General features: G+C 42.0%; 2 protein-coding genes and 1 long non-coding RNA gene across 3 annotated transcripts in view; 2 read left to right on the top strand and 1 right to left on the bottom strand.

Annotated features, from left to right (window-relative positions):
- The window catches only part of LOC130187803 (uncharacterized), a 128,121-nt gene that overhangs the window by 73,076 nt on the left and 27,118 nt on the right, over positions 1-27,927 (bottom strand). Inside the window, exon 3 of the long non-coding RNA XR_008830502.1 lies at positions 611-674. This is a non-coding gene — a long non-coding RNA (uncharacterized LOC130187803). The remainder of the gene's footprint in view (positions 1-610; positions 675-27,927) is intronic.
- Positions 21,920-22,481, top strand: LOC130187800 (gamma-crystallin M2-like). Its single transcript, XM_056405695.1, has one exon. The coding sequence runs from the start codon at positions 21,927-21,929 to the stop codon at positions 22,479-22,481; it is 555 nt and encodes a 184-aa protein (XP_056261670.1). The 5' UTR covers positions 21,920-21,926.
- Positions 25,825-26,474, top strand: LOC130187801 (gamma-crystallin M3-like). The gene is made up of 2 exons (XM_056405696.1): positions 25,825-25,859; positions 25,913-26,474. The coding sequence occupies exon 2, from the start codon at positions 25,920-25,922 to the stop codon at positions 26,472-26,474; it is 555 nt and encodes a 184-aa protein (XP_056261671.1). The 5' UTR covers positions 25,825-25,859; positions 25,913-25,919.

Here is a 27,927-nt window from a genome sequence, read left to right as displayed (position 1 = left end):
GATATGAGACTTTCACTGGTTTCCAGGAAATGTCGAGTAGTTTTTCAAGCTACTGAACTAAAGCTCCTGTTGGAGTCAACTCGATTCTGTTTCAGCTTTTGGTTAATGAGCGTTCAGAATCTGATTGAAACTCAGTAACTTTACTCTTTGTTCATTTCATGTGAACTGGGAATATTCACTGAAATTCTTTGTCTGTCTCCGTTTAGCAAATCTCCATATGCTATTATAGTTTTGAGCCAGGATTTATTCTTGGTCAAATGTGTCCACCACTCCGTTCTAGAGATTCTCTGCCACGTCCAAGTAGGATCGCTGAGCCGAGTGCTACAGCCTGCCACCACTGTTTGCAGCGACTTCATTTATCATCAGTATTTTGACTGTAAGTGAAGCTGCGTCTAGAAAATAAACTATACTGTAACCGAGATAATAGCTGTATCATCGGGATACAGCTGCGCTGATCAATACTGAGAATCTCAGCGTGTGTCTCAGTGACCCTGGGAAATGTGTTGTTGGGGGTGTTAGCCCTTCGTACGGGCTCCCAGGTTAAAGGAACTCTTTGTAAGTTTTGCTATTGCTACATAGCCAATGTTAGCATTAACAGCTGTTCACTTACCAGCCCAGAAGAAAAACGTTCAGCTTCAAACTTCATCTCTTCACTCCCCGAGAGCTGTCTCCATCTGTGGAGAGTAATGTCAATGTTGACTCTTGTCTCTTTCACGTCTTTTCTTTTACTTAAGTTAGCACGCTAACCGGCTAGCACCGGCCCGTCTCGTCACTTTCTGATAATGACTCACTCTAGGCTCCAGTCTGGCCTGAAGACGCTAGGAGGTCGTATTACAACCGCTTGTCTTGTAAATGCAACCACCACCTGCTCCCGGCGGGAGAGAAAACAGACCAATGAGAGCTGGGAGGTCGCAGTGACATTTTGTGATTTAAGTGTGTTTGTCGTCGGTGCTCTGCAGATCATAGTTTGCGTTCTGGATGTTAAACTGAATCCGGAGCTCAGATATCTATTTTGTCACATTTACAAGAAAGTGTAAATATATGTGAGTGTCTGCAGGACAGCGTGAGTGCTGCTGTACAGAAGCCAGGGAATATTTACTTACAACATTAAAAATAGACATAAACATTACCAGTATGCATTTTGGCAAGATAACGAAAAACTGTGCACTAGGATGGATATTAACATCACACAGACATAATCCACTCAATATGCAAACAAGGCAAACACACAGTATTAATGCCAGGTGTAAAGGTTGGCTTTGTTTATTTCTAATTGCAACTCCACTGCTGCAATAGTGTACGATGAAGGCAAGCCAGCAGCCTGTTTACTGCTGGTAATTGCTTCCTCACTTCCCACAAACCCCTGCTGGTCTCCCAGCGATACGCATGGCATATTAAGAATGATGAAGCTGTGGCAGATGGGCACACTCCCCCCCTCCATGCCCACTTGCCTTATTTCTGTCACAGGCTGGTGAGGGAAAGCATCATCATCTGCTAAGTGGCTTCTTTTCCCGGGGTGTGCAGCCAGGTCTCGGCTCCGAGAGCCGGGCAGAGGAAGACATGAGCGGAGCGAGGGATGGAACGAGAGAGCACGTCGCCTTTCCTGTGGTTCTGGTAATCAGCTGGAGTGCAGCCCCGGGCCCCTGCCGCCTGCACGCCGCTGAGCCTCAGGAGATGGTTTTCTTTAGGCTGTCATGCTTCACAAAGCTACTATCCATTCAACATAGCACTGAGTTAAAGGCCTGTGATTTATTTGAAGGGCTCCATCATACAGCTTCACACTGGGACGCTAAAGGTAGTCATTTATTTCCAGGAATTAATTATCTGAAATAGCTAATTAATAAATGTCTGAATAGATCAGAGGGAGAATATGTCATCGCAGTCTCCACAGAGTCACATGTGACCGCCGTAATGGGCTTGGTTCATCATCACCTCCAACTGTGACTGTCTCAGGAAATGGCCACCATTATCGCTGATGACAGCGCTGCCCGCGCTAATGGCCACGTCATTTATCACAACTGCAGGTGTTTAATTGTTCAGGAGGGAATCCACTGACAAACAGTCAAAAGCCAAACCCATTCTGCAACATAAAACCCTGCTGCAGGACAAATAGGATGAGACGATGCGCCGCTGTATTTGCCAGATGCTATCAAGGCCCGACTGGCCGTCTTCCAGCAAATAATGTCCGAGCGCACCAACGAACGAGCACACAGCAGCCGGGGGAAGGACGCAGAACACACAGCAACCGTGATAAAAATATGCCGTGTTCAGAGGGAGGCAGTAGCCAGGCAACAACTCAGAGAGAAGCATTGGGATGTTGTGAGGCCCCTCAGCGGGGTGCCTGGAAAACAAGCCCAAATAAACCACGTTATTTATCCGTGTCCATTTCAACCATCTTACTTCAACAGCTTCACCCTTAACTGGACTCAAGACTCCATTCATTCCTATTAGACGAGCCAGGGCAGCCAGTTATTATCAGCAGGTATCCAGGCTTGATCTGATACTGCAGCACTACAAGGAGACACAGAGAGCCCCTGATCGATTCTGTTGACAGGATGGATCGTATGAACCCATCACTCAACGGCAGGAGCTGTCGTTGTTGAGGCATCAGGGTATTTAGGTAGTATCTAGTACATGCTCTGAAATCAGTTTTGCCTCTGAAATCCCCCAAAACCCTCTATGGAACAAGTCATTCAATACTAGGTTATATATTACTGAACAAACTTCACGTTACTTTTGTGTTTCTGCATGAAAATAGTTAAATTCATGTCTAAGGCCTGGAGCTTCTCTGTGGCCTATAGGCAGCCATTTAAAAGCCAGTAACAGTGGCCAGAGCGAGACTTCTCCCAGCGAGACAAACCGTTCATGAATAAACAACACAAGGCTGTATGTAGCTTAGGTTAGATAAAGACAGACATGAAAACGGTAATGAAATTCACACTTCCCTTTGAGAGTGAGCTGCAGCCCTGAAATAAGTTTTAAAAACAGTCAATCAGGTATCAAAACTATTGTATTGTGTGTGGAAGTACTGAGCAGAAGTGAGGATGTGATTAGCCTAGCTTAGCATTAAAACTGGACCAGGCTCTGTCTGAGATATAAAAAAAAAAAGAGACACACCCACTAACAAGTCTAAGGCTCACTTATTAACACATTTCTGTCAGGTTTGCCAGAAGAAGTGAACTCAAAGTGCAGACAAACTAAAGTGAAAGTGGAAAAAAGATTTAATAAATAACAAAAAAGGGAAACTTACAAAAAAAGGAAACATGAATCCAAAATAAAGAAGCCAGGAACTATAAAAAGAGAAAATCTAATGACTCAGGAAAGGAAGGAAAACTGGAGATTCAGAGGAATCACCATGGAGACAACAGACAGACTGACAAGGACAAAGGGGAAGACAGAGACTTAAATACAGAAGGACAGTAAAACACAGGTGAAACACATCAGGGCGGGGCAGACAATCAAACAGGAGGAAAACGGGACAAAGACAGGAAGTAAAAACACACAAGGAAAGTTACTTCAAAAATAAAACAGGAAATGAGAATGACCAAACTAATTTAAAAAAAGACATAAAAACATAATAAAAAAGTCCAAACACAAAAAGTCCTTAAGGCAATCCAGTTTTATTTGTTATCTTGCACATAAACAGTAATGTAAAAACAAAATTGTGTTGCCGGGTTGCCAGGTTCAGCATCACCTGTTGTTCGACAAGAAGTAGCTCCACCGCAGAGGAGCTGATTTAAGATCTCAGAGTCGCTTCGTAAGGCAATCTGTTCGACCGCGATGGAAATCAAAAGTTTTTGTCGTTGTTCTGAATGGACGCACAGGGGTGAAACGCCGGCTGTCATAGGGGAGGGGGGAGTCCCACAAACAATTTTGTGAAAAATGAAAATAATACAGCTAGAAGGAAGTACATTGCTTGGCTCCTTTCTTGCCTCTGCACAGCTGGCCAATCAAGGCAGGAAGTGGGTGCGAATGCGGCTTGTTGGTTTCAGAAAGTTACAGAAATGGTCGGACACAGTGCTCTTTATATCTGATGATGGAAAGGTGTGGGCTGAGGGGGTTTTCCGAAGGTATCTGACCTTTATTTCTGAAAATGAAGACACCTTGAGGATACGAGAGTAAATCAACAGCTGTTCGTCATCTGTCTATTGAACAAGACATAATGTAATGACATCCAGGAAAGGAGGAGAATTATGTTCCATTTCCAGTCAAATATTTACATACAGTAATACAAATGTCAACCATCAGGTAGTTCAAGAATAAAACTGGCAAAAGATTGATTGAAAGACGAGCTACATTTACTGTAACCACAGCAACAGTCTCCCGCTGTTGAAGCTTCATCTCTCTTCAGTCCAGTCAAGACAGCTGCATGCATAAAAAATATCAGGCGTTTATTCAGCGCTTCACCGAATCCCTTCACTGCCTTTATTGTTTAAGCCATCCGAGTTGTTGAATTCACGTGTAAAATAAAGAGAACGTGTGCACTTCATCTGTCTGTTAACTCATAATGAGTGATGAGTGATGAGTCCTCTCCAGCTTCCAAACCAACCCTCACTTGTAACTGGAGCCCACATGGAAATCTGGACCAGGGGGAGGATGGTGAAACAGCCAGGAGGAGTTTCACTGGACTAAAACCTCAGAGTGAACCCAGAGAGATGGAAGGAATTTTGGCATTTTTTCTCGCTTTCATCCAGTGAACTCCAGCCCCTCTCTCTGCTCCTCTTGTATGTGATCTACAGAGTCTTCCTCCTCCTCCTCCTCCTCCTCCTCCCTGCCTGTGAAGGTTTATTCTCATTGATGGACCTCCGTCAGGCAAAAGTTCACTGAACGTAGCAAAGATAGAGTTATTTCCCCTGGAATTTTATCGTGAAAATCGTATTTTTCTGAACACAAATTACAGTTAAGTGAAGTGGTTCTCGTACATGTGAAAGAATTTAAATTATTAAGAAATATTAAGAGTGCTTTACCTCCGCTGCGGGCACTGGGATGTTGTAAAATCGAACAAGAAAGAGACCTGTAGGTATTAAGGTAATTCAGATTCCCCCATTCTCCCATTCCCTCCCTTTTTTTATTTTATAGTGTGAGAAATGTAAAATAAACTTTCGGTTCATTATGAAACTGTGGTGGGACAAAATTAGTCTAGGTTGATGGAGGGGAACAGCTGCGGCACACTGCTCCAACAATGCACCTGACCACACCTCATTTAAAGAAATGGGCGCAAGTGTATTTGTTAGGCTGGATGGAAAAATGAGAATGTAATGTATTCACCCCAGTGTAAAATCCAAAGGCTGTTCCAACATTGTTCAGCCAGCAGCTGATGCTGTTAAACGTGCCGCTCCTGCATAACCACACTGAAACAGAAAGTCTCTCACCGGCAGAGCTACAAGTGATTACTCTCAGGACGGGCCAGGTTTAATTTGAGTTGAGAGGTTAAGTGGCTGAGACTGAAGCTCAGCAGATAATCTTCTTCCTGAAGGAAAACTTATTCCTGAGGAGGGAGGGAAATGGAAGACAGAGTTCTCACCCTGACCTGTGACCTTTAATGATCTGAGAGCTGCCACAACTGGTTTCGCACGAACACTCCGTCACAAAGCATTAAAAATAAAAATAAAAATAAATATAAAGATTTTAAAAAGATTTAAAATGTTTTCAAGTGAGTTCGTATGAATCTGGATGATAAAATGTGTCTGGAGACAGTCTGATACTATTCCATCATTTTAATGGGATCTTCGAGTCTTCAGAACACAGACACACGTGACGGTGAAAACACGATATGATAAACCACTTCAATGAGGAAATGAAAAAAGACGAGGGATAATTTTACAAAGTGAGACTCTTCCACACAAGTGTCAGCAAACAATAACACCACGCTGTCACCGGGGAATTCCAGCTCATCTAAAATCCCTCCTTAAACGCCTCCATTAGGCCCCCGAGGTATCGCTGGCTGTAATCTGGGGCTTTATTGCAATTCCTTTATGGCGAGAGGTCAACCAGCAGAGGTCAACCGCAATCTGGCTGCGAGCGTCGCTTTCAAAGGCGGGGCGAGCGCCTGGGTGTGACAGCGGCGGCACACGCCCGCGAGCACTCAACCCGCCGAGTTCATTAGCTTAATATCTGTGGACATCTGTTTAACGGGGCAGGCTGCGACTACATCTTACCTAATCAGAGTGCTCCTCTGGGAAATCATCCTGAGGAGTTAGAGACGCCATCAAACAGCAGCATCCGCGCCATCCGCAGGGCCGCTCCATCATCATGGTAATTAGGATCTCAGTGAAAAGGAGCCGTGTCTTCGCAGCTTTTCTTATTATTTCATTCTGTGAGTGGGAGGAAGATGCATTTCATTTGAGGCTTTTAGTTGATACTCGCAGCCACAAGTGAGGAGACACGAGTGTCTATACTCAAACTGCTTTAGTCTTAAGTGCCAAGGAGAGAAAATGACCCTTTGCACCAAGCCAACGACTCCCTTCAGGAACACGTGCAGGTGCTTTGGGGATGGAAATACCTGTCGGTCAGTCACTGCGGTCTGGATCTTCTGGGCGGATTGGCACAAAGTTTGATACAGATATCCGCGGTAACCACACGGATCGACACACATGGTGTACAGACATTCAATTAACCTCGCAGGGATTTGGTTTCTCTGAGTTGGCTGATTGGCTCTCATCAGCCTCGACTACCAGTGGTGAAAGCAACATGGATAATGAATTACAAGCCTTACTGGCCTTGTTGTTTTTGCTAGCAGCTGCTGTTCGGTTACATTCTGCATTTTGACACTGCAGCTGTCTTTGCTGCTCCTTGTTCAGAGGATTTTCTGCAGAGTAGACAATCTGCTTCCTGTTTACACTTCATTGCACCTGCCCAGGATGGAGGGTAGGAGATAGTTTTCATTTTTGAAACTCTGTTTTAAAAAAAGCAGCATTTTCAGACCTTTAACCCTTTAACTCTTTAGCCTTCAGTTTGATGACAAACTTTGTTTTAAAATGAAAACGTATCAGTGTGGACGTAGCCAGAAAAAGTCAACATTGATTAAAACCAGACATGTTTGAGTCAACGAACAAATCAGAATGTGTGAGGTGACTAGGATAAATTACCTCAAGGCAAGCTTAATAGCTATTTGAAAATGTTTTTAATTTTTCTAAAAAGTTGCAGAGATTCTGTGAATTTGCCATCAGAAGATTGTAAATCTGTGGCGGGACATGTCTTGGCTTCAACTGTAAAAGAAGAGCATCTTTCATGCAGTGAAACTCCCAGCCGCCAGGATCTGGCAGACTGAGTGTGATGGATGGACAGGGGGGAAATAAAGGAACTGCTGCATCTTAGATTTCTTTGAAACGTGGCTACAGCTACGTTAAGACAGGAAAAGTGCGTGAACGCTGTGGTTGTGTCTTTGACTGAAGTGACAGCCATTACCATCTGTTCACTGCTGTCAGTACTGTAGCCGTCTACCTGCGAGAGACGTGCAGCACCGGTGACTGAACCCAATCAGCTTTGCTTTGTTTGCAGTTTTTTTTTTTCGCAAACTCAGTTTCTGTGACTTGTTCGAGGCGAGTTTTTCAAATGAAGCTCTGTGATTTATTTCTCTGCAGATGTGAACACGGAGCAAAATCTCCATAACGCACCCGGCGCTGATATGTCCTGTGGCGCGTTCTCAACTGCTGCCATCAAACTAAAGGAAAGAAGTTGAAACGGTCTGAGATTCTTCGGTGGACAGTAAAAAGAAGAAACATACTAAAAACCCACTTTATGACTATTCCAGGTGTCTTTAAATCTCCACAGACAGACTGCAAGTGTTAGATCCATTAGCTGTCCATGTAGAGCTGCGCAGAAAAACACCAAAAGATATGAAGCTTGGCGTCTGCATCCACTGCGTCGTCAGGTTTGTTTTGGCTGTTGGCAGCGAGACGGTCCAATGAGTAAACCATGTCGATGTTTAAGCCATGAATCTGGAATGTGAAGCGGAGGGAATCTCTGCAAACACTTGTATTTCACCCTCTCCATGCTCACTTCACTTCAGCTCCTAATAAACTAAACCGCGAGTCACATAACTATGTCAAACATTCCTAAGTCTTAATAGGACAACATGGAGGTTCTTAAAAGACGGATGACTGTATCGTGTGTGAACTGGCTCCACCTCTGTTGCCTCCATGTTGTCCCAGTCTCCTCCAGCTCTGCAGAGGCTTTAACAAGCCTCAGTCAGATTATAAATTATACAGAGCTCGTCAGGGCCGCCGTCCAAGACAAACTCTCCCAGCACGCATGACGTGACAACTGATCTCCAGTTCATGTGAACACATTGTACAGATGACAGTCAGAGATAAATGAAGAACCACCGAATCTACAGAGACAACTCCACATGTTCGACTAAAACCAAAGTTTCTAGAATAAACTGCGAAACCTCCCAGAAGTCTGACGGCAAATCTACAGTTTCATTAGTGTTTGAATTTCTAACTTGTGGTTCTACAGACGAGGAGAGGGAGACATGAGTGAGTGCAGTTCTACCGTGGATAAATCCCATGATATATTGTATTATACACTTTATCAGACGGTGTACTGGGAGATGGAGTTTGGCGGTTTCATGTCAACTTTGACTTTCCAGTCCCACATCTGCTCAACACATCAGCTTTCCCTGACAAGGTTTAGAAAACATGTGCTGAACAATTAGGTCATTAATTACTCGATTAAAATAACGGTTTCATAATTAACCCATAATGATCGGAGTAATAACATTTATTTATAGAGAGCTTTTTTCTAAACCCGATGTTACAAAGTGCTTTACACAGAGCAGCAGAATAAGACTTGCAGGTCATATAAGGCAACAGAGTTAAAGCTAAGCTAACTTAGCTAATTTAGCTAATCTGAAATACATTTAAAGTTTCTTACAGGGCGAATAAACCAAAGGCAGTGTCATCAAACAGAGGGCACTCAGTCAAAATTAATAAAATCATAAAATGAAAGAGTTATCGTTGTGTGTGTGTGTGTGTGTGTGTGTGTGTGTGTGTGTGTGTGGCGGCGGCTGATGTCGCTGAGTTGTTGCAGAGAAGCACGTGTGTGTGTTCACACCGCCTGCGTCTCTGCTGCGTTGCCGCTGCTGCAGCTCTGTCTGTCTACAGAGTTTACAGGTTACTGGGATGTTTGATTTCTTTTCATATGAATTAATTTCTGATTCATTTTTGACAGAAAACGTCACTAAAATGTCACTGTCTCCACATGCAGATGCTAAAATGGTTAAAAAAATATCAAATGGTGAAAACACAGACTGCACAGTGTGCTGCTCAAAACTTAACATGCTGTCAAACCAAACACTGTGAAGATATTTTCACTGAGCAGAAATATCATGAATTCACTGCCTCCAGCTTCCAGCTGCTTTTGTTTGTTTTACATCCTTGTAAATTAGTTCCGTGACTTCAATAATGCATTATTGTGATGATCGTTTCTCACTACCATTTGATATTTTTACAGACTTAAGAGATTGATGGACTTATTAAAAAATTATGTCTAGATTAACAAACAATGAAAACAATCAATAGTTCCAAACACAGCAAACAACAATCAGGAGCAGACTCGCTGCTGTAACGAAGGCTGGGGAAAAGGAATGTGCAGTAAATATAGACTTGTATATAAAAAAATAAATGATTATAAGAAACAAATTAATTAATTAGGTTGATATTATGAATATGAACAAGATGTATGACGACTGTAACACAAATGAATGGGGAGTTTTGGTTTGTTTCTTTTCTTGGCCTCTTAATACCAATCAACCTCTATCATAGTATTATTGCTGGCAATGTCCATCATCCTCTAATGGCTAAAGGCGTCTCAAACTGGTTTCATGAACATGACAGTGAGTTCAGTGAACTTCAGTGGCCTCTCCGGGCTCCAGACATGAATCCTGTCCCTGACCTCTGGCATGTGGTAGAACAGGAGACAGGAACATGAATGTGCAGCTGAAAAATCTGCAGAAATGCTGCGATGCAGTCACGTCAACATGGAGCAGAATCTTCATTCAAGGGAAATGTTTCCGTCGTTTTGTAAATGTCGGTGGTGTGTCAGCACTGAAATGAGCCAAACAGACAGGTTTGCTTTACACCAGAGGTTCCTTTGAGAGTCTGCGCCATGTTGACATCACATCATGTTCCTGTCTCCTGTTCTGCAGCATCCCAAAGGTGTTTTACACCAGAGATGTCAAATCCCTTGGTTCATCTGGATGTAAAATATCATCACTTCATAATTTTATCCCATTAGACGTTTGTGTTGAATTGTGTCATAATTAGCTTCTGAATTCTTGAGTTATGGACAAAAACGTGTTTTGTGAGGTCACAGTGACCTTGACCTTTGACGACCAAATTCTAATCAGTTCATCCTTGGTTCCAACTGAATGTTTGTGCAAAATCAAAAGAAATTCCCTCAAGGTGGTCTTGAGATATCACATTCAAGAGGCCAAAAACATCTTCTGTCAGGTCACAGTGACCTTGACCTTTGACCTTTAACCACCAAAATCTGAACATTTGTGCCACATGAAACAATTTTTCTTCTTGACGTTGCTGATATATCATGTTCATAAGGACGTGACATCACCGTCTTTAAGTCTGAGTGAATGCTTGCACCAAATTTGAAGAACTTTTAAAGGTCCCATGTTGTAGAACTTCAATGTTGTAGGATTTTTTGATTATAGATCAGGTCTAGCTTCTATATTAATACTGTGAAAGTATCAAAGCCTCAGTCCACAGAGAAATGCACACAGCCTGTATTCAGAAACTGAGCCTTAAAACCAGCCGTCAGGACTTCTGGAACTTTGTGATGTCACAACAAAGCAGTCATCCCTCTCAGTCATGCCGTAAGCCACCTGGACCCACCATCCACCCACGGTCTCTCTGAGTGTTTTACCTGAAATCTACTATATTTTTATATGATCAGCCAAAAAAGTCAGCCAATCAGAAGAGAGGATCAGAGCCTCCTGTCTTCTGATTGGTTCACCGACCTGTTGTTACTACAGCTCCTGAGAGAGGCCTGAGAGAGGAGATGTACAACTACTTCTTCTTATGGAGCAACACTTCAAATAAAGGAAAGTATGGAGCTTTAAATAAAAACGTTACAACCAAACATGAGATGCCATTAACTATCCATAACCCTAAACTTGTTTGTAAATAAGTTACAGTTTAATCCTCCCCACATGTGAAATCGTTAAAGAACTAAAACACCTTAAAAAACAGGATTTAAAAAGAAAATTGCCTGAAATGCAGCAAACAAAATCCGCCTCCTGACTCTGAATGTTTTTCACAGAGAGTCTGAGCAGTTTGGGGGAGATCCAAAGCAACCCTCGGAGGAAATTAGTGTTTTTGCAGCTTTTTATTAGAATTTCAACAGTAAGTGGATGATGGGAGTGAAACTAGAAAGTGCCTTTTAACTGCTGCCCAATTAAATCTTGATCCATTCATCATTCCTCATTTTCATGAGTGCATATCTTCCACTGGTGCAAATGAAGAGGCAGTGGGGGTTTTCAGAGGTTTGTTTTTTTGTTTTTTTTCTTCGTGGGGCTCACCACAGTGACAGAACTCAGCCTCCCTTCCAGCGAGTCTTGTCTACCACAGTACAGGAAGTGAGTGTTTTCTGTGGGGATACATGGAATGCCAGAAGAACAGTGCAAACCCCCAAACTTAAAAAAAAGCTCTCACACCAGGACAACCCGAGGAAGAATTCAGGAAGCATCGGCAGAGCAAGACTTTTCCAGGAGGGGGGTGAGAGGAAGGCTAATCTTTGGGGCAACACTACCCCCTGCTCAGCTGGAAAGGAATGCACCCTTTCACAAGTTGAATTGAGGGAATGCCTGGCATGGACATAATGGTAGAAGAAATCAGAATTTCCCAGATACTGGGGATGGGAGCGGACGAGGGAGAGCTTAAACTAGAGCATCATGAGTCATTTCTTTCCAATTAGAAGAGATTCGTTCTCCATGTTAGACATGTTGTTAGCTCTTTGGAGATGCATAAATCTGGATTGAAATATTTTCTTTTCTGTTTCTTAGCATCACCAAATTCTGGAAAAATTCTTAAATGCACATTTAATCTGTGTGATTTTCTGCTGTCTGTATCATCATCCAGTCTCTGCCTCTCCTCTTCATATATGCAGCTTATACCAAGTATTCCAGGGCTTTTGTCGTCATATGCGTCTTCTACTGAGCAACTCATCTACAGCCAGGATCTTCTGGAGACTGGCAGAATACGAGCGACCAAACTCCAGTGCCTTTATTATGAGTCTAAACCTGCTGCACGTCACAGGCCCTGATGCTGTTGGAAGCAGAAACACAGCACTTTTGGAGGTATCCAGGCTAAAGGCTAACGGCTAACCCCACGAGACCTGCTTTCCGGTGTGTGCTAATGCATGGTCACTTGACAACTAGCCGGACTTTACACATACCTTGGCCCTTAATACCAATGAATGATGGTTTGAATGCCTCAGTCTATCTGAGTAGTGTCACTGACCATGTTCATCCCTTTATGGCCACAGTTCATCATCTTCTAATGGCGACTAAACGCTCCATGTCACAAAGCTGACGTCGTCTCAAACTGGTTTCATGAACGTTACAGCGCTTTAGACAGAACAGGAGAGTCTCAGCATGAATGTCAAATGTCAATTAGTTGGTAATCTGCATGAGAAGTAAAGAAAAACAAATCTGCTTATAGTTATTAATCTGACCGAGACAGATGTGATCACTTAACAGCAAGTGGTTTGCACTGTGTGTATTAGTTTAAAATGGGACTGAATTTCCAGTCCGTCTCTACTAGTCCATTCAAATAAAATGGCCAAAAAAATAACTTTAAAAAAAGATATGTGTACAACTTTGACCGCTGATGGCAGCCTGGATGCTAGCAGGGCTTTTTAAGGATAGGTTCATATATTTTTGTGTGAAAACATGAAGAGGGAATTTTCACGCTAAGAACGAGGTAGCTTTGGAAGACACCCAGTGCGGGGTCTGTGGATTTTTCCTCCCATTAGAGTCGGGCGAGGAAGGGATCTCTTCAGGGCCAGATCTCTACAGGGACCCATAACTCTGTCAACGAATACTGAGTATTGTTTCATAAAAAGCTTGAGAAAACGTGAATCTGCCCTTTAAACTTCGAGGCTTGTCCTGCTAAGATCTATGCATCCTGTCAGTGCCTGTGTAGCCTGGGAAAAATCAAGCCACGTCTGCATATCTGTGGTTTCGTAAGGAGTCGGCTCTGCCAATCTGACTGCGCCACACATGGCCCCGTATGTCCCCTTCTGGAAACACTATAGGTGCTCAGCATTCTTTGTGGCTTCCTCCAGACTAAATTGGCTTGTTTTTCAACACAGGGGAAGAATATATGTACAGCATTAACAGAGGCAGTGAGGCTCATCTTCTGGTCGTGCACAGTGACGTGGAGCTTTCACCAGTGAGGTCATGTCGACTATTCAAATCATGAGCTCATCCAGTTCTATTCTCCTGCTTTCTATTCATAGTTTGACTCGAGAAACTGCAGTCATGTGTTGCCTTAAATCATGGGAGGAAACTTGAATATTACCTCTGTAATTACCAAGGAAGTTTTTCTCTATAAACAGACAGAAAGTAGGCCTAATCACAGTATGATATCCTCTTTTCCAACCACTGTGTTTGGCTAGTTTTAGTGCCACATATACATTCGACGCACATTTTCCATGTGCAAGTCAGCAAACAATCGAATCTTGGTAAGTGTATCACACAAGCTGTCACGGGAAAATTTAAAAATAAAAGTTATTAAGTTATGTTTTCCTCCTTATTCAACTTGGAATTTGGAATATTATAATATTCAAACAGGGTGTACTTGAAAACAGGGTTTTGTATCTGTATCCATAATTTAGGTCCCATATTGAATAAAGGTCTCTGCCAACGTGTTCTTTGATTATAGATCAGGTCTAGGTTCTGTTTTAATACTGTGAAAGTATCAAAGCCTCAGTCCACAGATAAATGCACACAGCCTGTATTCAGAAACTGAGCAGAACCAGCCGTCAGGACTTGTAACTTTGTGATGTCACAACTCTCATCCACGCCCCAAGCGAGAGTGATTTACCTGAAATCTGCTATAGTTTTATTCGATCACTAAGCCAATCAGAAGAGAGGCTCAGAGAAGAGAGGGGGCTTAAATCCACAAACATATCTTCTTATGGATCAACACTTCAAATAAAGCACAGAAGAAGAAGAAAATATGGAGCTTTAACTCAAATAACTGATGTAACATTAACTTAACAGATACAAAACACTGTTTTCAAGTACCAAATTTTGAATTATAGGCCGTAATATTCCAGAGAGGAAACATTTTGTCACTTCATTTTATATGCAGAGAAAGTGTTGACCCTGAGAGAGGCACCTCTCTTAAAGCTCACCCCACATGAGGGTACTGGAGCTCGAGGTGCACCCGGAGCTGCGGTGGACGTTTCCTGCACACTCAGCACCTTGGATGAATGGCTGTTCCTCCTGTTCTTCGCACAGCCTATTAAAAGCTCCTGGTGCATATCTGCTTCACATCAGGATGTGGGGATGTAATTACAGTTACCAAGGAAAGGATGGGCAACAGCAGAGGAGCACAACAGCCTCTTCTTTTTTTTTTTCCAATGCCACCCTCTCTGCGCCAGCATGGAACTGCTGGGTTGCCAGTTTTGCCTTTGCCTTCAAATCCACACAGAAGTTGCATTGAGGGAGTCGGGTTGGATGGTTGGAGGCACAGTTCTGTTACACCTGAGATGAGGTTTGTGAGTGTAGATGTGGGTATGGATGGTTGAGACATGTCCCTAAAAAAGTCCCCACCAGACAATCTTGTCATTTTAACTCCACATAGTGTTAAGGTCTACGCAGAGATGCCAGGTTTGTTTGTTTGCCGCAAAAAGTGTGCTACCTTCATGTAGGGTGTAATGTCAAGGAACCTGATGTCCTCTTGTTCTTTCAAAGAATCTGTAACAGCTCAGCTCTTCTGTAATCAATTCAAACAATTATCATCATTAGTCATGTGTGGGATTAATACCACACCCTGACCCTCTCCTTTTTCATGAGTGGATCAGGTGGTGAGTTTGTACGGGTCATGGACATTCGATTTCATGCCATGATATCTAACGAGTGCAGATGCAAAAAATGGCCATTTCATCAATTCACAATTAAATCTATGACACGATAAAGTATGCAAACTTCAACAACGTCAATTTGACGTAGAATACCGATGACAACTGATGTTTATGTTTTGTTGGTCTAAAATTGGTAAGTAACCAAACATCTCACGCCAACACCATCCTGACAGTTACTGACAGTGTAGCTGTGAGTAAAACCCAACGTCATAATGTCAGTGAGCCAACGTTGGGTTTTGGCGTTGAGATGATTTTCATTTAAAACCAAAATTGAACATCTGTCCGACATGAGACTCGTTTGAGTCCAACGTCTCTCTGACTTTACACTGATGTCCAGTGCCTGCTGGGAAATCGTTATGGCCCGAAGACTAGGTCATAGCATCGGAAAGCAAGGCTCCCAGTCTTAATACCAGATACCACATGGAGTCTGCAGAGTACATGGCAGGGGCTCATCTGTGTATTATTAATAGAGCTTATTGGAAATTGAAGGGATTTATTTACAGAAACACCTTACATTCACTAGGAGGCAAATTAGGTAAAAGGTCCAGAAAAGATTTTACTTCATTGTTCCTATTCTGCTCACGTGAGGCTGGGCAGAAAAGCTCCCTCGTTGAAGTTGCACATGGACAAAATATACATCTCAATAACTGAAAGATTAAAATACTATCATAGTTTTCAACTAAAAAGCAAACCGAACTTTATCTGAAGTGAAAGTACTTGGGAGCAGCCGTCTCTCACACTTTGGTGGTAACACGTGCTGACCTGTGACATCATAGTGCAACTCTTCCCCTGACCTCCCGGAGGTCAGCTTGTATTCACGGCACAATGTGACTGTCAACACTCATTCCCCAGCCTGATGGGAGAAGCGGCGCATAATCAGCGCCGTCGTCACCGAGCGATGTCATTAGGAACGCCTGGCTGACCCAACACTGAGCACATCAGCGCCCGGCTGCTGCTGCTGCTGCTGCTCTGTGACCTCTGTGAGCTCCGGGCCCAGAGAGCGCCAACACTCTTAGCGCTTACACTGTATATGCAGATAAAGCAGATATAAGCATGGTATCTTATTGTGAGCTGCAGGCAGAAGTGCTTAAAGTGCAGCTTGAAAATGAGCATCAAAACATCGACAGTGCAGTGAATGTCTCTCTTCGTGTGCTGGGGCCTCACTTTCAGTCAGAATTCAGCCTCATAGTTAATAATGGTGTCCGCTTGTGTGGAACTTTCCTACACGTCTCAAGCTTTATATCTCATCCAGGATTGTAATTCATCTCCTTGTTAGAGAAGACGCCTAAAGCTAAAGGCATCAGTTAAAGCTCAATTAATCAATGCGGTTGCTAATGTAGTCGCCTGGAACTCATTAGAATAAATAAGCAATCCCATATGTGCTCCGAGTCTAAATGAGTCTAAATGTGCTCATTCTCTTGTTTTTCTTAATGTTCCCTGATCACTATGTCAGCAACGACTCAATGTCCAGTTAAAACCTTTTCAGATAGAAAACGCTGGTAAAAAAAAAAAAAAGAAAAAAAAAGTCATCATCAAGAAATGCAAATTTGCCAACTTCCACCCACAGACCACAGCGTCCTTTATTTTCTATTTATTGAAAACATACCAGTGAGTGGGAGCTGCACAGAAAGGTCCTGATAATGCAGAGGAGACATTTAGAGATGGAAACAGCCTGACTGAGCCAAGGCTGAGCAACAGGAGTTAAAAGTTTTACAGTGATGCTCCTCAAAGTAAAAGGAGACTCATTCCTTTCCCTCAACTCCATTTATCTTTAAACTGCTTTCATGCCCACTTCAACTGATGGTTCAAACTCCTTCAGCTGGAACCTCTTCAACATCTTCGACTCAAACTGAAACCTAAGCATATATGAGGACTCATCGCGATTGTGCATTAAATGTACAGTAATAAGAATGTTTACGTTTGTGACTGACTCCAGAGTTTCATTTGTAGATGAACTGATTCTGAAAGTACACAAAGGGCCATTTAGAGGAAGTGTTTTCAATGCATTTAAGTTCCTGTTTTGTATAATATAAGTAGACAAGACACTTTCAATAACAAAACTACTCAGCTCTGAACTCTGCTTCCGCTTTAGCTTTATATAGCCACAAAGACACATGGACATCAGCTTCTCGTGCATCGCTTGGTACAATTTAAAGCTGTTCACTGATGGTAACTGCTGGAGACAGAGCAGACCTCTCTGCTCCGTGGCTTGAAGAACAGCAGTGAGACGGCTGGGACAAGCTGGGCTCGTCTCCAGCTGTGTGCAGTGTAATGAGCAGCAATTACTGCCTATGACAAGTTAACATTAAGTCCCCCGCCACCGCCGCCGCCGCACTGTGTCAGCTCACCCCGGGAAGGCAGCGCACCGAGCTGAACATTTCTTATCTGCCTTCAGTTAATCAGTGAACCGATCCTGTATCAACAGCTGTGCTGCTCCACATTTCTGGCTTGTGGCCTTAAAACACAGTTTGGCTCAAGGATTTTATTTTCCACGTTCAGGCTGTTTCACTTAGTCGTTTTTTTTTTCTAGAGGTTGTCTGCAAATATGGTGGATAAAGTGATCATGTGTGAGCTCTCTGTTTCTTTTTTGGGGCTGTGGGGTCTCTGCACTGCATTTCCCAGAGTCATTTAAGTCTTCGTTCAGATTATTAAACAGCAGTTTCTGAGTTTCAGAAGAAAAAACACATTCAAATAAAAAAACTCAGATGAGGAACTCTAAAGGGTTTGCAGAACTGATCAGGAATTTAATAATTATTGAATCAGATTTCAAAGTGGAGACATAGTTGCTGCAAGTATTTGAATTTTTACCAAGACCAAATGTTCAGATGCTTATTCCCATCATTCCTTCAATACATTTTGGTAACAGAAATCTTATATATGAAAACATAATCCTGGGGTCTCGCCCTGATCTGGAATATAGAAATACATGATCTGAAACATCCACAGCAGGGAAGCAAGAAGGAAAAAGGTCAGGACTGTGTGTGGGCGAGATTAGCCTGGATTCAATAATGGAACATCCATTCTTTAAAGGTTCTTTTAATCACATTTTTTTCTCTTATTAACAACAGATCAAATGTATGTGTATTTTGAAAAGAAAGTGAGAGACTGAAGAACCCACTGAGAAATCTGCTGTCTCCCTCCTCTCTGTGGATTTAGCTTTAGCATCTTTCAGCTGATTGTTTTGATTTTATCAACCAAACCAAATGTACTGTTGTGGTTCACTGCAAACATGCTGCAGCTAAGTTGTAGCTAAACAGCCTCAAGAGAGAGTAAACAGAGGGGAAAGGCGAGAGAATATTTGACATAGACATGTTTGTTTTCATAATAATATGAAAATATATATTTTTTAAAATATGGGTCAGGGTGGGCGGGGCTGAGAGTGGCGACTGCTTTGTTGTGACATCACAAAGTTACAGAAGTCCTGACGGCTTGTTTTAAGGCTCAGTTTCTGAATACAGGCTGTGTGCATTTCTCTGTGGACTGAGGCTTTGATACTTTCACAGTATTAATTTAGAGCCTAATTAATATACAACTTTTAAACAATATGGGAACTTTAAATTAAGTGTGTAATTAAAGGAAACTGAAGAACATAAACAACATTTTGAATATTTTATATTTTGTTTTGGCCTTTTTGATTCCTTATTACATGCACATTTCACTTTATGTTAATGAGGTTTAAAAGGGATTTTAAGGTACTGTATATAACTCAGGTATTTTGATCCCTAGGGCTTCTTCATTCTAATTCCACTTACATCCACCACACTGACATTACATTGCAGATGTGTTGAGGAGTTAAAGCACATTCCCTAAAGCAAAAACACAGGAATCGCTCTGCTGTTCAGGCTCCTCCACACCCTATACTTTCTGTGGACAAACACCACAGAAGAATACGAGCTCCTTGTGCTGACATTTGCTGTTTGCTCAACGTGGAACTGCAGCCAGAGATGCTATAACTCAGTTTAACTACCATGTTGAGTTTAATGGAGTGGCCACACAGCAAACTGTTGTTGGCAGTACATGATAACCATCCAGTGTTACAGCTCAGTCAGCTGATTGCAACACACAGCTGAGCCGCTTAACTTTTATGGGCTTCACAGAGTCTCCATCTTAAGGAAAACATTTTTTTTTTAAAAACACAAGCTGCCTCATTTGCTGGAAGTCCTGCATGACCGGAGATATAAACACTTTTATATTCGTTATCGTGGAAAAACATCCAAACCACAGAGCTAAAGAGAAATATAACAGAGTGGCATGCTGAGTGAAGCAACACTGGAATCAACAAGAAGTGAAAGTGATAAGGTCACAGTTTACATAAAACTGACGTGTGTTTCACCCACAACTTCTTCTGTGTTAATGTCATTTTTCACATTTGTAGCAATGTTTATAATTTCCTCCATACTGACTTTCTGTCGATTCATTTAGGATTTTAATATCAATTTTAATTCTTGACTATGAGACATTTTAACACAGTTTATTTGTGACATTTCCAACATGAGTGCTCAGGCAAAAAGCAACATCTTTAATTCAGTGACAAACTCATCTGCAGAGGAAGCTCATGTGACACGACTGAATGCCCCAACAACTACTAAATAAACCTTGTGGTTAGATAATGTTGCAGCTGCAGTTATGTTTCTATCACTGTGGTATTTTATTATTCAATCCGTCTATTCCTCAAACGTTTTGAATGCACTGTAATGATTATCTATAGTTTTGTTCATTATTTTATTTCAACATGTTAGAACTTTTTTTAACAAGCTGAAGTTGACAAGAGAAAGTGCAGAATAAGTAAAAAAAAGGAAGTAAAGCACAGTAAAGTTCATATGTTAGACTGCCGCTGCTCTTGGTTCCACATTTTACCATGATACACTTTATTTTTAGCAAGTCTGTGGCTGTGTATCTCTGTGCACCCTAGCCTTCTCATACTGAAGACTATCAAATAAATAAATGAAACTTCTTTTATACTTTTGCACATCTGTCTGTAAATGAATTCTGACCTCGAGTTGCCATTATTACAGTAAAATAAACGAATAAAGCAGAGATAAAAGGACTATATGTAAGTTTTGTTATTGCAACTTAGCAAATGTTAGCATTAACAGCTGGCTACTTAGCAGTCTGGAAAAAACCATTGTGATTTCAGCATCAAACGTCTTTCCTTACCTCACCAAGAGCTGAGAGGTAGAAGCAACCGTATTGTTTTGGTTCTACTTCTAAGTTAGCATGCTAATCAGCTAGACCTCGTCCGATCGAACATCATGATCCCTTTCCGATACCGAGTCACTGTAGCACCCAGGCTGCCCTGAAGACATAGCGCTGCTCAAAGGGCGTATTGTAACCTATAGTATTGTAAACGATGTCTGAAGCTCTTATATGACGGAGAAAACTTTCATAAAGAACCTTTAAAGATCAGCAAAAGAAAACCATGCAAACAATTCAACAAGGGGCTTAATCAGATGTACAGACCTACTGTAGATCCTGAGTCAGAGCAACATTCAACAAGAATATTATTCCTGTGCATCAGTCCACCAAAATAACATGAAAAGACCAAATGCAATGGAGATGCCTTCCCTGCTGCTGCACACAGTGACAACCTCAGGTCAGCGCCATAAAGAACCTCACATGCTCCCATACATCCGCTCAGACATAAAACTGGACATGCTGAAAAACATCAAGAGTATCAAGTGATTCTGTACGGTGGTGAAGGACCCTGTTCTCTTAAGAGGATTTGTTGGAACTGTTCTACTTTACAGAAAAAACATAAAAGAATTAGATGATAATTTGATGATAAATAGTTCAGTTTTTAAAGTCATTTATGGAGAAAAATCCCCAGGAAAGGATTGAAATAATGAAGTACGTCTGAAGTAATCATTTTATAATTACATGAAAATGGTCAATCCTACTGCTGGCCTGCTGCTTCTGGTATACTGCCATTGTAGACGGCTTCCTCCCCCACAGCCCCTCCACCTGCTGAACAAGTGATCTGACTGACTAGTAGCAGACGTAGTGACCAAGACACATTCAAACCCCTGATTCAGACAGTGAATGTTTCATAATCTGTCACCTAAATCTTATTTTATTTCAAAGACTGAGAAAATCTGCATATAAAGATTATACCTTCAATTATCACTGTGACATGTCAAACTAATTTAAGTGATTCTAATGTAATCTAATTATATATTGCGCTGTCAGTATGTAATTAACTTTAATGTGGAAACTGCCAGTTGATTTATAGAAAGCCTTGTCAAATTAAAACTTTTGCAACATCAGTCACTGTTAAGGCTATAGGCTGAATATCATTTCAGTGTGACTGCACTAAAACATTATATCAAATGTTATAAATAATACGTTTGTTAGAATACAAATACTTTTTTTGACAATGAAGCTTTCCCTGACAATATTATTGGATGATGTTGCAAACTGTTAAGAATGAGAAAACAAAACAAAATCCCAAAGCTAAGGATGGTTTTGTGCTCTACAGTGATGTTACAAAGGCGTTACAAAAGGTGCTATTGTTCCTTGTTAACCCTTTCAAAAATGTTTTGTGTGACAGTATTTGATGTGAAACCTCCTCTCTAAGGTTTTTTTTTTTTTTTTGGGGGGGGGGGCATGGGTTAATGTTGACAACCCTCAATGCTCAATGGGCTTTTATGGTATGTTGCTGGGTCAGGCAGTTTTCACAAAGGGGGCCCTCTGCTTTTCAGGTATAAAAAGGAAGGTGTCCAGCAGGTAGACAAGCAGTTCAGCTCCAACAGCAGCAGCAGCACCACCAGCAGCAGCAGCAGCAGCAGCAGTATTGCCTCCAGCAACAACACCTGGCAAAGATGACTTCCAGTGGCATGAACATGATGGGCAAGATTATCTTCTACGAGGACAGGAACTTCCAGGGCCGCTCTTACGAGTGCATGAGCGACTGCCCCGACATGTCCTCCTTCCTGAGCCGCTGCCATTCCTGCAGGGTGGAGAGGGGCTGCTTCATGGTCTACGACCGCCCCAATTACATGGGAAACCAGCACTTCATGAGGAGGGGCGAGTACGCTGACTACATGAGCATGATGGGCATGAGCGACTGCATCAGGTCCTGCCGCATGATCCCCATGCACAGAGGCCAGTTCAGGATGAAGATCTACGAGAGGGAGAACTTCCAGGGCCAGATGCAGGAGCTGATGGAGGACTGCGAGAATGTCATGGAGCGCTTCGGCATGTCCAACTTCATGTCCTGCAACGTGATGGACGGCCACTGGCTGATGTACGAGCAGCCCAACTTCAGAGGAAGGATGATGTACATGAGGCCCGGAGAGTACAGGAACTTCAGCAGCATGGGCATGAGCGGCATTAGGTTCATGAGCATGAGGCGCATCATGGATGCCTGCTACTAGACGACGACTCGTGACTCGAGGTGCAGCAATTCGTTACAAAAAACTCTGCAGCAACATACACTGGATGTTGACCGCAGCAAATAGATGACAAAGACTGAAGACCACTGAACTGCACATACAGATGTCTCTGACTGAGGTGTGGCTGTTAAAGAGAATTACAACAGCCTCCATAAGAAAACACTAATAAAGTCTACTTTGCTATAAAAAAATATGTTGGATTTAAGACTTTTTCTTTTCCTCTCTATGCTAATTATTTTATTTTCTCTTCCTACTTATTCCTAAAGGCAACTCATCAATCTAGCAACCTTGCTTCTGATAACCTTGACTGACTAATGTACGCAAATGAAAATATAAAAATAGTTCAGGTAGCACTGGGTAACTAATTTCTCTTCCTTTTGGGTACTCATCAATTGGAGTATTGAAAAGTCAAAGCAAAAGTAAATCAATATCCCACATATTGATATCTATAGAGGTAATCTTGTCAGTGAAGGGATGCCGCCCGAAAACTGCTTCTAAATGTGGATTAACTCTACATTTGTAAAGACCTATAGTATATTTTAAGGTCAGTTCTCTCTCACTGTAGCTGTCAGAATAAAGGCACGAAATTCCCTAAAAAATATCTTTTAAAATATATATATATATATATATATATATATATATACACACTTCTTACACCTTGGTGGTTTTCAACTCTATATTTTAACCAGATAAAGGATTTTAGTCATCTGACGTCTGGATCTGAAGTTATCCAAGTCTTACGTGGATATCCACTGTCACTGATATCCAGCCGTTTGCCTTTCAAACAGCTGCCTCAGGTCGTTCTCTGTTGAGATCCATGAATCGTGTGTAGATCCTGGCCACTCTTCAGAGAGCACCTCCTCTCCTAACACCCTAACATGCCTAACTAACACTTACTATGCACTTTCACTGCACATCTTTACCTGATCTCCTTCACTTATTGAATAGATGTAATGCTTAGTACTTACAGCAAGGTTTCCTACTGCACTGAAGCTTTACTGATGTCCCTCACTTTTAAGTCCCTACGGATAAAAGCATCTGCCAAATGAGTAAATGTAAATTGAATCCAAACCGGGAGAAGCTTACGGCAATGGTGGTGAAGACATCAATTCCCATGATCCCACGCTATTTCACAACATCCCCCTACGCTGTCTTTTGTTATTGCAACAGAAGTTACATATTGTGTGTTTAATATTGGGTATCTGGCGATACTGAGTCAGACCTGATGCTTATACTTACCTAAATATTGATTAAATATGTGTCTGACAGTAAAATTACAGCTGAGGAAACTTGATCCAAATGAAGCTCAGGATAAGTTCAAGTTTACACCTCATCCATTCACAATTCTCTCTTGCTCTCTCACTCCACTTCTTCTAATCAGCTGACTTCAGGTGTTTTCAGTAACCAATCGAAGTCTACCATGATCTCAACCAGTCAATCATGTTGTCGCTGTCAGACTTCAAAATCTGTTCTCCTCTCTTCTGCTGTCAGCTGTCCTTTCAGTGCATGTTGATATATGTTGATATATCACGTGTAAACCAGACCATGAAAATTTCATATAAATCAATCTAACGTTAATTTCCTGTTTTCAGTAGGTGGCGCTATGACTATGACTTCATGTTGGCATGCAGGTGTCTTCAGTGTGGGACTATCATCAAACACGTGAAGTTTGGAGCAGATTGCACAATGCATATTTCAGTCATAACAACTTCCATTTTCATGGCAAAACATTAAAATTCACCCCACCACCAATTCCAGTTCAACAAAACCTCACAATTTTCACAATGAAGCATCATCACGATGTTAAGCATCTTCTGATTAAGTTTGGGGCAGATTGGATATTGTATAATAGAGTTACAACAACTTCCTGTTGCGAAATTTGCTGCCACACGCCCTTAAATAAAAATTCACAATAAAGCATTGACAATAAAGAATCATCTGAAGTATTTTCTGACCAAGTTTGAGGAAGGTGTGATCAAACTACTAGCAGGAATAAATCAAATTGTAAAAGATGATACTTCCTGTTGCCGTTAGGTGGCGCTATGAGTTCACCTGAATATTGTCATGCAGATGTGTTCAGACCAGGAATCTTATTAAACATAAAGATTGGGGCAGTTTGGACAATGTGTGCTTGAGTTATAACAACTTATTTTTTCAATGCCAAACATTGAAAGTTGCTGCGCCGCCAGTCGGGCCATTCAGCAAAAACTCATAGTTTCACAATAAAGCATCATCAAGTTTGAGGTGGGTGTGGTCAACCCTCTCCGAGAAGAACATGAATTCCCTGTCACCATGAGGTGGCGCTATGACTGTAACTGAATATTGACATTTAGATGTCTTCAGGGCAGGACTTTTATCAAACATATTAAGTTTGGGGCAGTTTGGAAAAGATGTGCCGCACCGCCTCGGGCAGGCTGTTCAATGAAAACTCAAAGCTTCCCAATTTAGCGTAGCAAGGGTTTTAAGATTAGACTGACCAATTATGATGTTGATCTGTTAAATTCTCTAAGTGGAGTTTGTTAATTCCAATCCCTGTAAATGCTAAAAATGGTACCAAAATTTGCTGAATAAATTTGGTTCCAAAATTGCTGAATAAATTTAAAATATCTAATTTCCTGTTGGGTTTAGGGTATGGGTGCACGCAGTCTTTTTTCTAAGTCTTGGCATGTTACATATGCCCACCAAATTTCTTACATGTAGGTAAAACACAGGGCAAGTAGTGCCTTGTTGAATTTTTCCAAGGGGGCGTTATCTAGCCATTTTGCCACACCAAAGAGCAAAATCCATAAAACTTAAGTTTTCTCAGGGCCCAACACTTTTGCGAAGTTTCATGAGTTTTTGAGCATGTTTAGGCTCATAAAGGCAATTAATTTTTAGAGAAGAAGAAAAAGCTGACAAATTAATTACAACAGGGTCCTCCTACCAGTCGGTGCTCAGGCCCTAATTATTGACATCATATGGATGAAAGACTAACTGGGAGAAAACAATCCCTGAAATTACCAAAATGATAAGTGATAAGTTTCATCTGACTGGTCAACAAGTTACGCGAGGTATGAACATTAATTTGTAACAGCTTATACAACCTGCTGCTGCTGCTGCTACTGGCAGCTTCATTCAGCCAGTACACGTCCACTAAAAGGTTTTGTGTGACAGCATTCAAAGTGAAACCGCCTCTCTAAGGTTTTTTTGGGGGGGGAACAGCTGTTAATGTTGACAACCCTCAATGCTCTATGGGCTTTTATGGTATGTTGCTGGGTCAGGCTGTTTTCACAAAGGGGGCCCTCTGCTTTTCAGGTATAAAAAGGAAGGTGTCCAGCAGGTAGACAAGCAGTTCAGCTCCAACAGCAGCAGCAGCACCACCACCACCAGCAGCAGCAGCAGCAGCAGCAGTATTGCCTCCAGCAACAACACCTGGCAAAGATGACTTCCAGTGGCATGAACATGATGGGCAAGATCATCTTCTACGAGGACAGGAACTTCCAGGGCCGCTCTTACGAGTGCACAAGCGACTGCCCCGACATGTCCTCCTTCCTGAGTCGCTGCCAGTCTTGCAGGGTGGAGAGGGGCTGCTTCATGGTCTACGACCGCCCCAACTTCATGGGAAACCAGCACTTCATGAGGAGGGGCGAGTACGCTGACTACATGAGCATGATGGGCATGAGCGACTGCATCAGGTCCTGCCGCATGATCCCCATGCACAGAGGCCAGTTCAGGATGAAGATCTACGAGAGGGAGAACTTCCAGGGCCAGATGCAGGAGCTGATGGAGGACTGCGAGAATGTCATGGAGCGCTTCGGCATGTCCAACTTCATGTCCTGCAACGTGATGGACGGCCACTGGCTGATGTACGAGCAGCCCAACTTCAGAGGAAGGATGATGTACATGAGGCCCGGAGAGTACAAGAACTTCAGCAGCATGGGCATGGGCAGCATTAGGTTCATGAGCATGAGGCGCATCATGGATGCCTGCTACTAGACGACGACTCGTGACTCGAGGTGCAGCAATTCGTTACAAAAAAAACTCTGCAGCAACATACACTGGAGGTTGACCGCAGCAAATAGATGACAAAGACTGAAGACCACTGAACTGCACATACAGATGTCTCTGACTGAGGAGTGGCTGTTAAATCAAATTACAACAGCCTCCATAAGAAAACACTAATAAAGTCTACTTTGTTATAAAAAAATATGTTGGATTTAAGACTTTTTCTTTTCCTCTCTATTCTAATTATTTTATTTTCTCTTCCTACTTATTCCTAAAGGCAACTCATCAATCTAGCAACCTTGCTTCTGATAACCTTGACTGACTAATGTACGCAAATGAAAATATAAAAATAGTTCAGGTAGCACTGGGTAACTAATTTCTCTTCCTTTTGGGTACTCATCAATTGGAGTATTGAAAAGTCAAAGCAAAAGTCAATCAATATCCCACATATTGATATCTATAGAGGTAATCTTGTCAGTGAAGGGATGCCGCCCGAAAACTGCTTCTAAATGTGGATTAACTCTACATTTGTAAAGACCTATAGTATATTTTAAGGTCAGTTCTCTCTCACTGTAGCTGTCAGAATAAAGGCACGAAATTCCCTAAAAAATATCTTTAAAAAAAAAATATATATATATACACTTCTTACACCTTGGTGGTTTTCAACTCTATATTTTAACCAGATAAAGGATTTTAGTCATCTGACGTCTGGATCTGAAGTTATCCACGTCTTACGTGGATATCCACTGTCACTGATATCCAGCCGTTTGCCTTTCAAACAGCTGCCTCAGGTCGTTCTCTGTTGAGATCCATGAATCGTGTGTAGATCCTGGCCACTCTTCAGAGAGCATCTCCTCTCCTAACACCCTAACATGCCTAACTAACACTTACTATGCACTTTCACTGCACATCTTTACCTGATCTCCTTCACTTATTGAATAGATGTAATGCTTAGTACTTACAGCAAGGTTTCCTACTGCACTGAAGCTTTACTGATGTCCCTCACTTGTAAGTCCATATGGATAAAAGCATCTGCCAAATGAGTAAATGTAAATTGAATCCAAACCGGGAGAAGCTTACGGCAATGGTGGTGAAGACATCAACTCCCATGATCCCACGCTATTTCAAAACGTCCCACTACGCCGTCTTTTGTTATTGCAACAGAAGTTACATATTGTGTGTTTAATATTGGGTATTTGGCGATATTGAGTCAGACCTGATGCTTATATTTACCTAAATATTGATTAAACATGCGTCTGACACAGTGAAATTACAGCTGAGGAAACTTGATCCAAATGAAGCTCAGGATAAGTTCAAGTTTACACCTCATCCATTCATAATTCTCTCTTGCTCTCTCACTCCACTTCTTCTAATCAGCTGACTTCAGGTGTTTTCAGTAACCAATCGAAGTCTACCATGATCTCAACCAGTCAATCACGTTGTT

The sequence above is a fragment of the Seriola aureovittata genome, chromosome 19 (genome assembly GCF_021018895.1).
Source record: "Seriola aureovittata isolate HTS-2021-v1 ecotype China chromosome 19, ASM2101889v1, whole genome shotgun sequence".
NCBI lineage: Eukaryota > Metazoa > Chordata > Actinopteri > Carangiformes > Carangidae > Seriola > Seriola aureovittata.
This window is presented reverse-complemented; position numbering and strand designations above follow the sequence as displayed.

Excerpts from the sequence above, each read along its gene's own strand:
- LOC130187800 (XM_056405695.1), top strand. The coding sequence starts at position 21,927 with ATGACTTCCAGTGGCATGAACATGATGGGCAAGATTATCTTCTACGAG.
- LOC130187801 (XM_056405696.1), top strand. The coding sequence starts at position 25,920 with ATGACTTCCAGTGGCATGAACATGATGGGCAAGATCATCTTCTACGAG.